Source organism: Salmo salar, chromosome ssa20 (assembly GCF_905237065.1).
Source record: "Salmo salar chromosome ssa20, Ssal_v3.1, whole genome shotgun sequence".
NCBI classification, from domain to species: domain Eukaryota; kingdom Metazoa; phylum Chordata; class Actinopteri; order Salmoniformes; family Salmonidae; genus Salmo; species Salmo salar.
The window spans coordinates 55,585,000-55,597,625 of record NC_059461.1 but is presented as its reverse complement, the minus strand read 5'-3'; the positions used below and the strand labels follow the sequence as shown (position 1 = coordinate 55,597,625).

Below are 12,626 nucleotides of genomic sequence, written 5' to 3'. Positions count from 1 at the left end.
GCAGCTATATCCAGGGAGTACCAGTACCTGATCTATGTGCAGCTATATACAGGGAGTACCAGTACCAGATGAATGTGGAGCTATATACAGGGAGTACCAGAGTATTTGGAGCTATATACAGGGAGTACCAGTACCAGATCTATGTGGAGCTATATACAGGGAGTACCAGTACCAGATCTATGTGGAGCTATATACAGGGAGTACCAGTACCAGATCTATGTGGAGCTATATACAGGGAGTACCAGTACCAGATCTATGTGGAGCTATATACAGGGAGTACCAGTACCAGATCTATGTGGAGCTATATACAGGGAGTACCAGATGTATGTGGAGCTATATACAGGGAGTACCAGTACCTGATCTATGTGGAGCTATATACAGGGAGTACCAGTACCAGATCTATGTGCAGCTATATACAGGGAGTACCAGTACCAGATCTATGTGCAGCTATATACAGGGAGTACCAGTACCAGATGTATGTGGAGCTATATACAGGGAGTACCAGATGTATTTGGAGCTATATACAGGGAGTACCAGTACCAGATCTATGTGCAGGGGTACGATGTATTTGAGGTAGATATGTACATAAAGGCAGGGTGAAGTGACAAGGCATCAGGATAGATAATAATAAGAGTAAGAATGAAGAACAGAGTAGCAGCATACACTGAGTGGACAAAACATTAGGATCACCTGCTCTGACCAGGTGAATCCAGTTGAAAGCTGTGATCCCTCCACTTCAATCAGTGTAGATGAAGGGGAGGAGACAGGTTAAAGAAGGATTTTTAAGCTTTGAGACAATTGAGATGTGGATTGTGTATGTGTGCCATTCAGAGGGTGAATGGGCAAGACAAAATATTGAAGTGCTTTTGAATGGGGTATGGTAGTAGGTGCCAGGTGCACTGGTTTGAGGGTGTCCAAAACTGCAACGCTGCTGGGTTTTTCACACTCAACAGTTTCCTGTGTGTCTCAAGAATGGCCCACCACCCAAAGGACAGCCAGACAACTTGACACAACTGTGGGAGTCAACATGGGCCAGTATCCCTGTGGAACGCTTTCAACACCTTGTACAGTCCATGCCCCGGTGAATTGAGGCTGTTTTGAAGGCAAAAGGGGGGGGGGGGACTCAATGTTATGAAGGTTCCTAATGCTTTGTACACTTTGTGTATGATGAGTTTAAAAGTGTGCGTGTGTCTTTATGTTGTGTCGGTATGTGTGTGTATGTAGTGTGTGTGAATGTGTGTGGGTTTTGTGTGAGAGGGTCAATGTAGTGTGTGTGTCTGTATATATAGTCTTGTAAGTGTGCATAGAGTCAGCACAAGATGGGGTCAGTGAAAATAGTTTGGGTAACCATTTAATGAACTATTTAGCAGTCTTATGGCTTGGGGGTAAAAGCTGTCTCGGAGCCCGTTGGTTCGAGAGCCGATGCTTCGGTACCGTTTACCGGACGGTAGCAGAGAGAACAGTCTATGGCTACCCTTTAGTGAGCATACATTTCAGTACTTGGCCTTGATGAAGTTGGCAAAACACAGGTTCTGACAAATGTCCCACTTTCTCAGGTGCAGTGCCACAACCAGACTGGTTACTGCTGGTGCTCTACTCCAGATGGGAAACCTGTCAGTGGGACCTCTGTCCTGCACCTCAGACCCAACTGCACAGGTGAGACAGAGTTTAGGCCAAACGGCCAGTGGGAAATAGTTGTGAATTAGCATCTATCAAGCCACCTATTAAACAGATCTTCACACAGCCCTCTTTGTGGTATGTCGTGTTGTGCCATGAGTCATTTGTCTGAAATGACACAGATGACTGATCTGGAGTCAGCCCAAAGAGGTGAGAATTCACCTGACTTACACGCATATGTACTGTACTGTATATCAATCAATAGTGGTCCACTGACACTAATATAAATACTCACTCAAACACCGCCACACATACTGTACCTACTCTGGTACGGGCTTTTATCACAGTCAGTTTGGTCCTTGAAAAGTTCTTGTCTCTGTGGACACAGGTGAGGGTGGTCCCTCCCAGCCCACCGCCAACCCTAGCAGGACCAAGTCTGCAGCAGGTGAGAGGAGTGGACATGTAGAATCTCCATTGAACATGCTTTTAAGTCTAGCACTAGGCTTAATCTGTCTCTGGGAAACGTCCCGTAATGATGGACATTTTCAGAATGATACTACCATATTGTTTGTTTACACTAATATCACTATATTTCCTGTACAGGAATCACCGCTCCTCCGCTCTGGGTGACCATCCGGTTGAACTCTGACCCCAAAGGGAATCGTTCTGTAAAACGCCCTACAGGTAAGGAGTTTTTCTTTTTATGAGCTTCCATAGCTATCACTTCTGTGAGATAATGATTAGTGTGTGTGTGTACATTCGTGCTTCCACAGACAGTCCTCAGACGTGTGAGAGGGATAGAGCAGCGTTGATGGCCAAGGTGCATCTTCTGTGGCAGGAGGAGCGCTTCATCCCAAAATGCAGTGCAGACGGGCGCTACAGCCCCATCCAGTGCCACGTCACCACGGGGTACTGCTGGTGTGTCCGGGCGGACACGGGACGGCCTCTACCAGGCACCTCTGCCAGGTATGGCCTCAAACAAGGCACCTAGTGGATAGAGAAATGTGGCTAACGCTTTATTTTACAGCCTGATAATTACCAGGTAGTTACATAGGAATGACTTGTACCAGCTTAACTTGGTAGTACAATAAAGCTTTACCTAAATGCATACTACATTCCCATGACACACACAGTCCGCTATCAGAACTCTCCCATTCCACACTTTACTAAACTGATCAGTGCACACCATGTAGCCCAGGAGCCTAAGAAATGCCTACCGAAGAACTCAAACACTGAGTATACAAAACATTAAGAACACCTGCTCTTTCCATGACATAGACTGACCATATCAAATCAAATTGTATTGGTCACATACACGTGTTTAGCAGATGTTATTGCGGGTGTAGTGAAATGCTTGGGTTTCTAGCTCCGACAGTGCAGTAATATCTAACAAGTAATATCTAACCATTTCAGAAAATATGCTCAATACACACAAATCTAAGTAAAGGAATGGAATTAAGAATATATAAATATATAGACGAGCAATGTCAGAGCGGCATAGACTAAAATACAGTAGATTAGTATAGAATACAGTACCGTAAATTCTGGACTATAAGCCGCAACTTTTTTCCCAGCTTTGAACCTCGCGGCTAATATATGGATTTTTCCCGCTTTCAATTTTTTTTTTCTCAAAAAAAAACACATTCTGTGACGTGCTCAGTTTTTGGGCGGCATGAAGCTTTCCTTAGACGTTGGAAACAGCAGCGTGAGGAATTGACTCAGTGCAAAAAGACAACTAAAACTTACTGGTAATTTTTTATTTTTTGTTATAAGCCGTGTTTCGTTAAAGCCTATTTATTTTTGTTACAAGCCGTGTTTCGTTAAAGCCTGTGTGAAGTTCATTTGTTTCAATGTACCGGTAGGCACCTGCGGCTTATAGACATGTGCGGCTTATTTTTTTAAATTCAGTGGGTGCGGCTTATATTCAGGTGCGCTTAATAGTCCGGAAATTACGGTATATACATATCAAATCAAACTTTATTTGTCACATGCGCTGAATACAACAAGTGTAGACTTTACCGTGAAATGCTGAATACAACAAGTGTCGACTTTACCGTGAAATGCTGAATACGACAAGTACAGTACAAAAAATATATATATAATAAAAAATTATAAAAAATGCATGAAATGAAATGTATGCATTCACTACTGTAAGTTGCTCTGGATAAGAGCGTCTGCTAAATGACTAAAATGTAAATGTAAACAAGTGTAGACTTTACCGTGAAATGCTTACTTTGCAAGCCCTTAACCAACAGTGCAGTTGAAGAAGAAGAAAATATTTACCAAGTAGGCTAAAATAAAAAGTAATAATAAAAAGTAACACAATAAGAATAACAATAACGAGGCTATATACAGGGGGCACTGGTACCGAGGCAGTGTGCGGGGGTACAGGCTAGTTGAGGTAAATTGTACATGTAGGTGGGGGAGAAGTGACTATGCATAGGTAACAAACAAACAATAAGTAGCAGCAGTGTACAAAAAGGGGGGGGCGGGGGGGGGGTCAATGTAAATTGTCCGGTGGCGATTTTTATGAATTGTTCAGCAGTCTAATGGCTTGGGGGTAGAAGCTGTTGAGGAGCCTTTTGGTCCTAGACTTGGCGCTCCGGTACCGCTTGCTGTGGGGTAGCAGAGAAAACAGTCTATGACTTGGGTGACTGGAGTCTGTGACAATTTTATGGGCATTCCTCTGACACCGCTGAGTTGAGTAATGCAAGATATGTAAACATTATTAAAGTGACTAGTGTTCCATTTATTATAGTTGCCAGTGATTACAAGTCTATGTATATAGGCAGCAGCCTCTAATGTGCTAGTGATGGCTGTTTAACAGTCTGATCGACTTAGATAGAAGCTGTTTTTCAGTTTCTCGGTCCCAGCTTTGATGCACCTGTACTGACCTCGCCTTCTGGATGATAGCGGGGTGAACAGGCAGTAGCTCGGGTGGTTGTTGTCCTTGATGATCTTTTTGGCCTTCCTGTGACATCGGGTGCTGTTGGTGTCCTGGAGGGCGGGTAGTTTGCCCCCGGTAATGTGTTGGACAGACCACAAACAGTCTCTGGAGAGCCCTACGGTTGCGGACGGTGCAGTTTCCGTACCGGGGGGTGCGCCCAACAATACTAGGAAGATGTTCCTAATGTTAGGTATACTCAGTGTGTACTGTATATTGTATGTTTTAACATTGTATTATATTTAAAGTGTTGTGCTAGTTTAGGATTTTACCATTCCATACTAAAGTATTGATAGTGCAAATCTATTGTTTTATTGATGACCTTCAATATCCTGGTTCCATAGCATTATTTAATGGACATTTCCATCCATTTACACTATATTTTCTCTTAACTTCATATACTTATTTGGCTAACAATGCCAATGACACCCTTGTGTGCAAAATTGGTTGCAGACGTCTTTTCAAAGTTGCCTCAACCAAAAATCCGTATGCTCATAGGGTATTTGTATTTTATTTAACTAGGCAAGTCAGTTAAGAACAAATTCTTATTTTCAATGTTGGCCTAGGAACAATGGGTTAACTGCCTTGTTCAGGGGCAGAACGACAGATTTGTACCTTGTCAGCTCAGGGATTCGATCTAGCAACCTTTCGGTTACTGGCCCAACACTCTAACCGCAAGGCTACCTGCCGCCCCAAATAGTGTATAGTGTAGCCTCTACTGCATCTCCTCCTGTCAATGGTGAATAGTAACAAAGATCATAACAAATGGCAAAAGGGAGCAAACCACTGGGTAAATGCATTGTGATGTATGATCATAATGACTAAATGGTTGGAGAGGAGTCTATGAGTTACGGCTGGAGATCATTCCCATGGCTGTTGTTGCCCCCTTCAGGAACCGGCTGCCAGATTGCAGCCTGGAGGAGCCCCACAGCAGCCAGCCTGACAGGAGCTACAGAGACAGATCTCTACCAGGTCAGATCATCAAACTACACTGCACTATACCTGAATAGATCAACAAGGACCTTTCTCGTTTTTACTAGCCTGGTCCCAGATCAGTTTGCTCTTTCTGCCAACTCCTATGGTCATTGTCACTCCTATGGCCATTGGCAGACATCACAAACTGATCTAGGACCAGGCTAACACTAACACTGTACATCTGATTGGTACTTTCTATACTGAGTACTGTGGGTACTGTGTCCATGAGCTGTGGTGAATGCAATGTGGACTCTTGTCTAGTTTACATCATAGCGGGTAGGCTTTCCTCATTTTGTCAAGAGTCACAACTTAAATTGACCCCATTGCCTTGCCTTAACACCCTCTCTCTGCTCCCAGGGTGCCCTGGGGCCCGGAAGAAAGAGTTCCTGCAGAGTTTGTTGAGAGCTCTGCAGCTGGAGGCTGAACAGTCTGGAATACTCAGCCCTCACAGGTCAGTCTGCATACCACTGTATTTATACTAAACAAAAATATAAAAGCAACATGTAAAGTGTTGGTCCCGTGTTTCATGAGCTGAAATAAAAGATCCCAGAAATGTTCCGTATGCACAAAATATTTTCTCTCTCAAATATTGTGCACAAATGTGTTTACATCCCTTTTAGTGAGCATTTCTTCTTTGCCAAGATAATCCATCCACTTGACAGGTGTGGCATATCAAGAAGCTGATGACAATAAAAGGCCACTCTAAAATGTGCAGTTTTGTCACATAGTACAATGCCACAGATGTTTCAAGTTTTGAGAAATCGTGCAATTGACATGCTGACTGCAGGAATGTCCACCAGAGCTATTGCCAGAGAATTTAATGTTCATTTCTCTACCATAAGCCGCCTCCAACATCGTTTTAGAGAATTTGACAGTACGTCCAACCGGTCTCACAACCGCAGACCACGTGTAACCATGCCAGCCCAGGACCTCCACATCCGGCTTCTTCACCTGTGGGATCATCTAAGATCAGCCACCCGGACAGCTGATGAAACTGACGAGTATTTCTATCTGTAATAAAGCTCTTTAGTGGGGAAAAAAACGAATTCATGTTAAATCTATGGATTTCACCCCTGCCCAGTCATGTGAAATCCATAGATTAGTGCCTAATAAATGTATTTAAATTGACAGATTTCCTTATATGAACTATTACACAGTAAAATCTTTGAAATTGTTGCATATTGCGTTTATATTTTTATTCAGTATAATTAAACCCACTGGACTTACTTCCCCTACCATCTGTTTATATCTTCACTCCATTCCTCTCTTTCTCACTACGGGTCAGTCTGCATACCACTCTATTAAACCCCATGTACCTACTCATCCCATCTATCTCTCCAGTTCATCCCTCTCTTTCTCACGCTTACATCTCTCCTCCCTCTCGTGGCCACTTAAATACCCCGTACCTCTTTTCCTTTCTCTCTCTCCATCTGTCCGTTTTTCACTCAGTTCATTTATACACAACTCTCTCCTTCAAACTCTCTCCTTCACTCAACATCTTCTCTTTTACATATCCATCCATTTGTAATTCCCTGTTTCTCTCACCCCACTCTTTCCAAAACCTTCCTCTATTCGCTGACAGATATTAGTACACAGGAGGTTGGTATGGGCACCTTAATTGGGGAGAACGGGCTCAGGGTAATGACTGGAGTGGAATCAGTGGAATGGTATTAGCAAGACACCCCCAATAAAGGAGTGGTTCTGCAGGTGGTAACCACAGACCACTTCTCAGTTCCTATGCTTCCTAGCTGATGTTTTGGTCACTTTTGAATGCTGGCGGTGCTTTCACTCTAGTGGTAGCATGAGACGGAGTCTACAACCCACACAAGTGGCTCAGGTAGTGCAGCTCATCCAGGATGGCACATCAATGCGAGCTGTGGCAAGAAGGTTTGCTGTGTCTGTCAGCGTAGTGTCCAGAGCATGGAGGCGCTACCAGGAGACAGGCCAGTACATCAGGAGACGTGAAGGAGGCCGTAGGAGGGCAACAACCCAGCAGCAGGACCGCTACCCACCGTGCAGGACGTTTGGCATTTTCCAGAGAACACCAAGATTGGCAAATTCGCCACTGGCGCCCTGTGCTCTTCACAGATGAAAGCAGGTTCATACTGAGCACGTGACAGACGTGACAGAGTCTGGAGACGCCGTGGAGAACGTTCTGCTGCCTGCAACATTCTCCAGCATGACCGGTTTGGCGGTGGGTCAGTCATGGTGTGGGGTGGCATTTCTTTGGGGGGCCGCACAGCCCTCCATGTGCTCGCCAGAGGTAGCCTGACTGCCATTAGGTACCGAGATGAGATCCTCAGACCCCTTGTGAGACCATATGCTGGTGCGGTTGGCCCTGGGTTCCTCCTAATGCAAGACAATGCTAGACCTCATGTGGCTGGAGTGTGTCAGCAGTTCCTGCAAGAGGAAGGCATTGATGCTATGGACTGGCCCGCCCGTTCCCCAGACCTGAATCCAATTGAGCACATCTGGGACATCATGTCTCGCTCCATCCACCAACGCCACGTTGCACCACAGACTGTCCAGGAGTTGGCGGATGCTTTAGTCCAGGTCTGGGAGGAGATCCCTCAGGAGACCATCCGCCACCTCATCAGGAGCATGCCCAGGCGTTGTAGGGAGGTCATACAGGCACGTGGAGGCCACACACACTACTGAGCCTCATTTTGACTTGTTTTAAGGACATTACATCAAAGTTGGATCAGCCTGTAGTGTGGTTTTCCACTTTAATTTTGAGTGTGACTCCAAATCCAGACCTCCATGGGTTGATAAATTGGATTTCCATTGATTATTTTTGTGTGATTTTGTTGTCAGCACATTCAACTATCTAAAGAAAAAAGTATTTAATAAGATTATTTCATTCATTCAGATCTAGGATGTGTTATTTTAGTGTTCCCTTTATTTTTTTGAGCAGTATATTTCAAAGAAATCTTTTTCATACCCGATTGCCTTTCTGTTTATAAATAACTTGTTTGTTCTTTTCGGCTCGACACAGAAATTGGAAAATGGTTATATGTTCAATATGACTGAGGCTAAGGATCAGGAATGGAGTGCTGGTGTGAAATGAATTATTTTATCCTGACCGCAGGAATCTCATGAAAATAGATTCGCTGACTTGTCAGACTCTGTGGTTCTGTAAAAAACACAGTGGAACGTCATCTTCAGTATGTCAGCAGGAGGCCCTTTAAGAAGTCACTCTCAGATTTGTGTCTGCTAGATGCTCTCTGCGTGTGGCTCATCTTAAAATAAACATTTGATTTCAATTCAAGACTGCACAAGCCAATACATGACTGTTGTCCGCAGAAGAGCAATGCTACTGGTCTGACATGTGTAATTTCTATACCAGGGTGTCGGCCGCCCCCCTGTCAGGCACCATGTCCCCTCCCCCATCCACCTCGGTCCCCTCCCTGAGGGTTGAGGAGAGGGACATGTCAGACCCGGGCAGGGAGGATGAGGTGCTGCGTTGGCACTTCAGGCAGCTGGATACGGATGACAGTGGAGTGCTGAGCGAACGTGAGGCCCGGCCGCTCCGCCTCTACCTGCGCAGGAGGTTAAAGCCGCGCCGCTGTGCTAAGAAGTTTGCCCAGTACTGTGACCGCGACGGGGACCGCGGCCTCACCCTGTCTGAGCTCAGTGCCTGTCTGGGGCTGTGAGGTGGGTTTGATTCTAGGAGAGAGTTGAAGTTGTGAGGTGGGTTTGGGTAGTTGTGAGGTGGGTTTGGGTAGTTGTGAGGTGGGTTTGGTTCTAGGAGAGAGTTGAGGTTGTGAGGTGGGTTTGGGTGGTTGTGAGGTGGGTTTGGGCTTTGAGAAGAGGTGAATATGGGTTCAAATTTGGCTTTGTGATATGTTTAGTTTGTTACCACTTTGAGCTGAGAGGCTTTGAGTTGTGAGATTAGCCCTTCTGTATATGTTATGTAAGACCTACTGTATTTGATGCAAAGTCCAAGACCGGTTTAGAAAACCACTCAGGGATCTTTTAAGTGGACACTTTATTTGTTGGGGTCGGTGCCAGGTACATGTTTTGTCAGAGAAAACGAGTCCTTTCTAGCTGGGAAATTGGATTTCCCTACTCTCTTCTTCATGAGTCGCCTTTGAAGTAGTGCCTGGAGGAAGAGAGTGTAGGACAAGTGTGTGCTTTAGAGATGAGTGAAGGGGAGGTTAAGTAAATGACTATCAGTGAATCCACATTGAGAGAGAGAGAGACGACTAAATACATTTGTGTGTATCTCAGTACTACGTCTCTATAGTGCGTGTCTCTATAGTGCATATCTCTGTAGTGCATGTCTCTATAGTGCATGTCTCTATAGTGCATGTCTCTATAGTGCGTGTCTCTATAGTGCATATCTCTATAGTGCATATCTCTATAGTGCATGTTTACATTTACAGTTTAGTCATTTAGCAGACGCTCTTAACCAGAGCGACTTACAGTAGTGAATGCATACATTTCATACATTATTTTTGTATTTTTCTCCATACTGGTTCCCCGTGGGAATCGAACCCACAACCCTGGCGTTGCAAACACCATGCCCTACCAACTGAGCCACACGGGGACAATGTCTCTATAGTGCATATCTCTATAGTGCATATCTCTATAGTGCGTGTCTCTATAGTGCATGTCTCTATAGTGCATATCTCTATAGTGCATATCTCTAAAGTGCATATCTCTATAGTGTGTGCATGTGTGAAATTAGAGCCAGGAGCGCTCTGTCCGTTACGGCTGTTAACACATCCCTGGCACAATAGTGAATTATGGGACCTCAGCTTGCCCTGTTGAGTGTCTATATTCCAACAGCACAGAAAGAACATCTGACTGAGTCAGGAGAAGGAGAATGTGTGTGTGTGTGTGTGTGTGTGCATATGGCTTTCCATGTGTTTGTTGCCGTTTAATTTGCTCCATTCCAGCCATTATTGTGAGCTGTCCTCCACTCAGCAGCCTCCAGTGTCCCAGACCCACTCCTTACCAGATCCAGATGGGTCTCTATGTTTGGGTTTCTCTCTCTCTCTCTTTCCTTCTCTCCGTTCCACATACGAGAGGGTGGGAGTGAGGGAGAACGAGACAGAGGAGAGAAAGAGGCTCTTTTACCTCAAGGTTAGTGCTAGCTCACCAGGGACGGCTGTTTTTGGCTTGGTGTCAGATAAATTAAAAGGCTGCTGCATGTTTATGTACATTTAGAAACCAAAACAAACCTTGAGCCAAAATGACCAGTCCCACCCCGCCCTTAACCTCCAATTATTCAGTCTAGCTGAGGCGTAGTGACAGCTAGGGGAGAAGGTGAGAGGTGTTGTAATGGGTTCTACCTAACACACGTATCCGTCCTCCAGACACTCCTGGTGACAGTAATGGGAATAATGAGGAAGGCCTCCAATGATTCAGAACGACTTGTCTGAAACAGAACTAGAGCCCACAAGACGTAGGTTAGAGGTCCTGTTGAATTAAACAAGACAGTCATTCATACATCTGTCTCTCTCTCCTATCCTCCCCTCACCTCTCCTATCCTTTCCTGTTTTACCTACAGTATCCGTCAGTAGAACCGAAGAGAGAAGGCAGAGGAGAGCATTGAGCAACAGAAGATCCAAGATCCAAGTCCTGGGCCTGTATTTTTTCAAGCGTCTTAGAGTAGGAGTGCTGATCTAGGATCAGGTACATGTGATCTTATTCATTAGGATCAAAAAGCAAAACTGATTCTAGAACAGCAATCCTACTCTGAAACGCTTGGTAAATACAGGCCCTGAGGACCTGGATTCTGCTCCACTCCTGTCAAATTGTCATTGGAAGATCCAGTTGTACAGCACTTTGTGAAGCACAAACATAAGGCCTCAATTGAAGCGTCGTTGCAGAATATACAGCACACAGAATAGAGAATATAGTCGCCGCTTTATTTGAATGTGTCCTATGTCTTTTGTGTTGTCTTGTCGGCTCTGATCATTTCCTCATGTTCATATTTATCAGTAATGGTCTTCTGCTGTAAAACCACAATGTAACTTGTGTATTTGTCATTTTAATCTGTAAACCGGGCTCAAATATTTGTTGACTATAAATAAAATGGATTTAAAAAATAAAATACTGTATTATGCAGTGTACAGATCCCTATATGGGTTAACCCATCTGGGGAACAAGTGGCAAATTAAAATGATTTAGGGTTTTCATCTGTGTGTGTTTATGATGAATGCAACAAGAATTTCCAATATCTTTCAAAGGAATCCCTAACAAATGGAGACGTACGGCGCTCAAGCCAACAATGTGACTGATAGAGGACTGGACATAAAATATATTCCTGAGAGTAAAGCAGCGATTTTGAAAAGCGCATTAGACAAAGCTGGGGTAGCGTCTCCTGGGAAGGATGAGATGTGTTACATCATGATGGCTCATCGCAGTGACACTGAAATGGGGAATGTATCGGGCCTTTACAGTAAGGTGTGGCAGGAAGGGAAACTGCCTGGAAGTTGGAAGCAGGCGGTAGTGGTGCCGATACAGAAACCAGGGAAAGACCCTACTAGTCCTTCAAGCTATAGGTCGCTAGTGTTGACATCTCATGTATATAAACTTATGGAAAGGATGATAACGGAAAGGCTGGTTTGACAATGGAATTATATGGGTGGAGAATATTAACAGACTAGTTGTCAAAGTAAATAAAATATTGAATGTGATGCGTTGGCTGTTAGGATTGGAGTGGGGGGCAGATAGAATGGCGTTGAAAATACTATATATAGCGCAGTTAAAGTCATCACTGGATTATGGAAGTGTAGCATATGGATTAGCAGCTCCGCCATCTTTTAAAAAGCTAGATGTAATCCAGTCCCAAGCCCAACGAATATGTTGTGGAGCACTCAGTACCTCCCCGGTGGCAGCAATTCAGGTAGAGTTGAAAGAGATGCCGTTAAAGTTAAGAAGACAACAGCTAACCATGACATATTAGGTAAATCTACAAGGACATAAGGTTACACATCTTACAAAAAAGGTACTTCTAAAGTGCTGGAAACATGAACAAAATCTGAATGCAAGTTTTGGGTGGATAGGCAATGAGATGGCAAGAGAGATGGTGTTGTTTGGGAAGGAGTTTAGCCTCTCTGTGGTTCTTCCTGCTATCCCA

General features: G+C 44.4%; 1 protein-coding gene across 1 annotated transcript in view; it reads left to right on the top strand.

The window, feature by feature from the left end:
- LOC106580855 (SPARC-related modular calcium-binding protein 1) overlaps positions 1-11,591 on the top strand; it is a 50,598-nt gene extending 39,007 nt beyond the window's left edge. The window contains exons 4-11 of the mRNA XM_014162347.2: positions 1,557-1,656; positions 2,006-2,062; positions 2,221-2,301; positions 2,391-2,583; positions 5,454-5,533; positions 5,894-5,987; positions 8,883-9,190; positions 11,052-11,591. Coding sequence (XP_014017822.1) covers positions 1,557-1,656; positions 2,006-2,062; positions 2,221-2,301; positions 2,391-2,583; positions 5,454-5,533; positions 5,894-5,987; positions 8,883-9,189 — 912 coding nt within the window. The 3' untranslated portion in view covers position 9,190; positions 11,052-11,591. The remainder of the gene's footprint in view (positions 1-1,556; positions 1,657-2,005; positions 2,063-2,220; positions 2,302-2,390; positions 2,584-5,453; positions 5,534-5,893; positions 5,988-8,882; positions 9,191-11,051) is intronic.
- Positions 11,592-12,626: the final 1,035 nt, after the last annotated feature.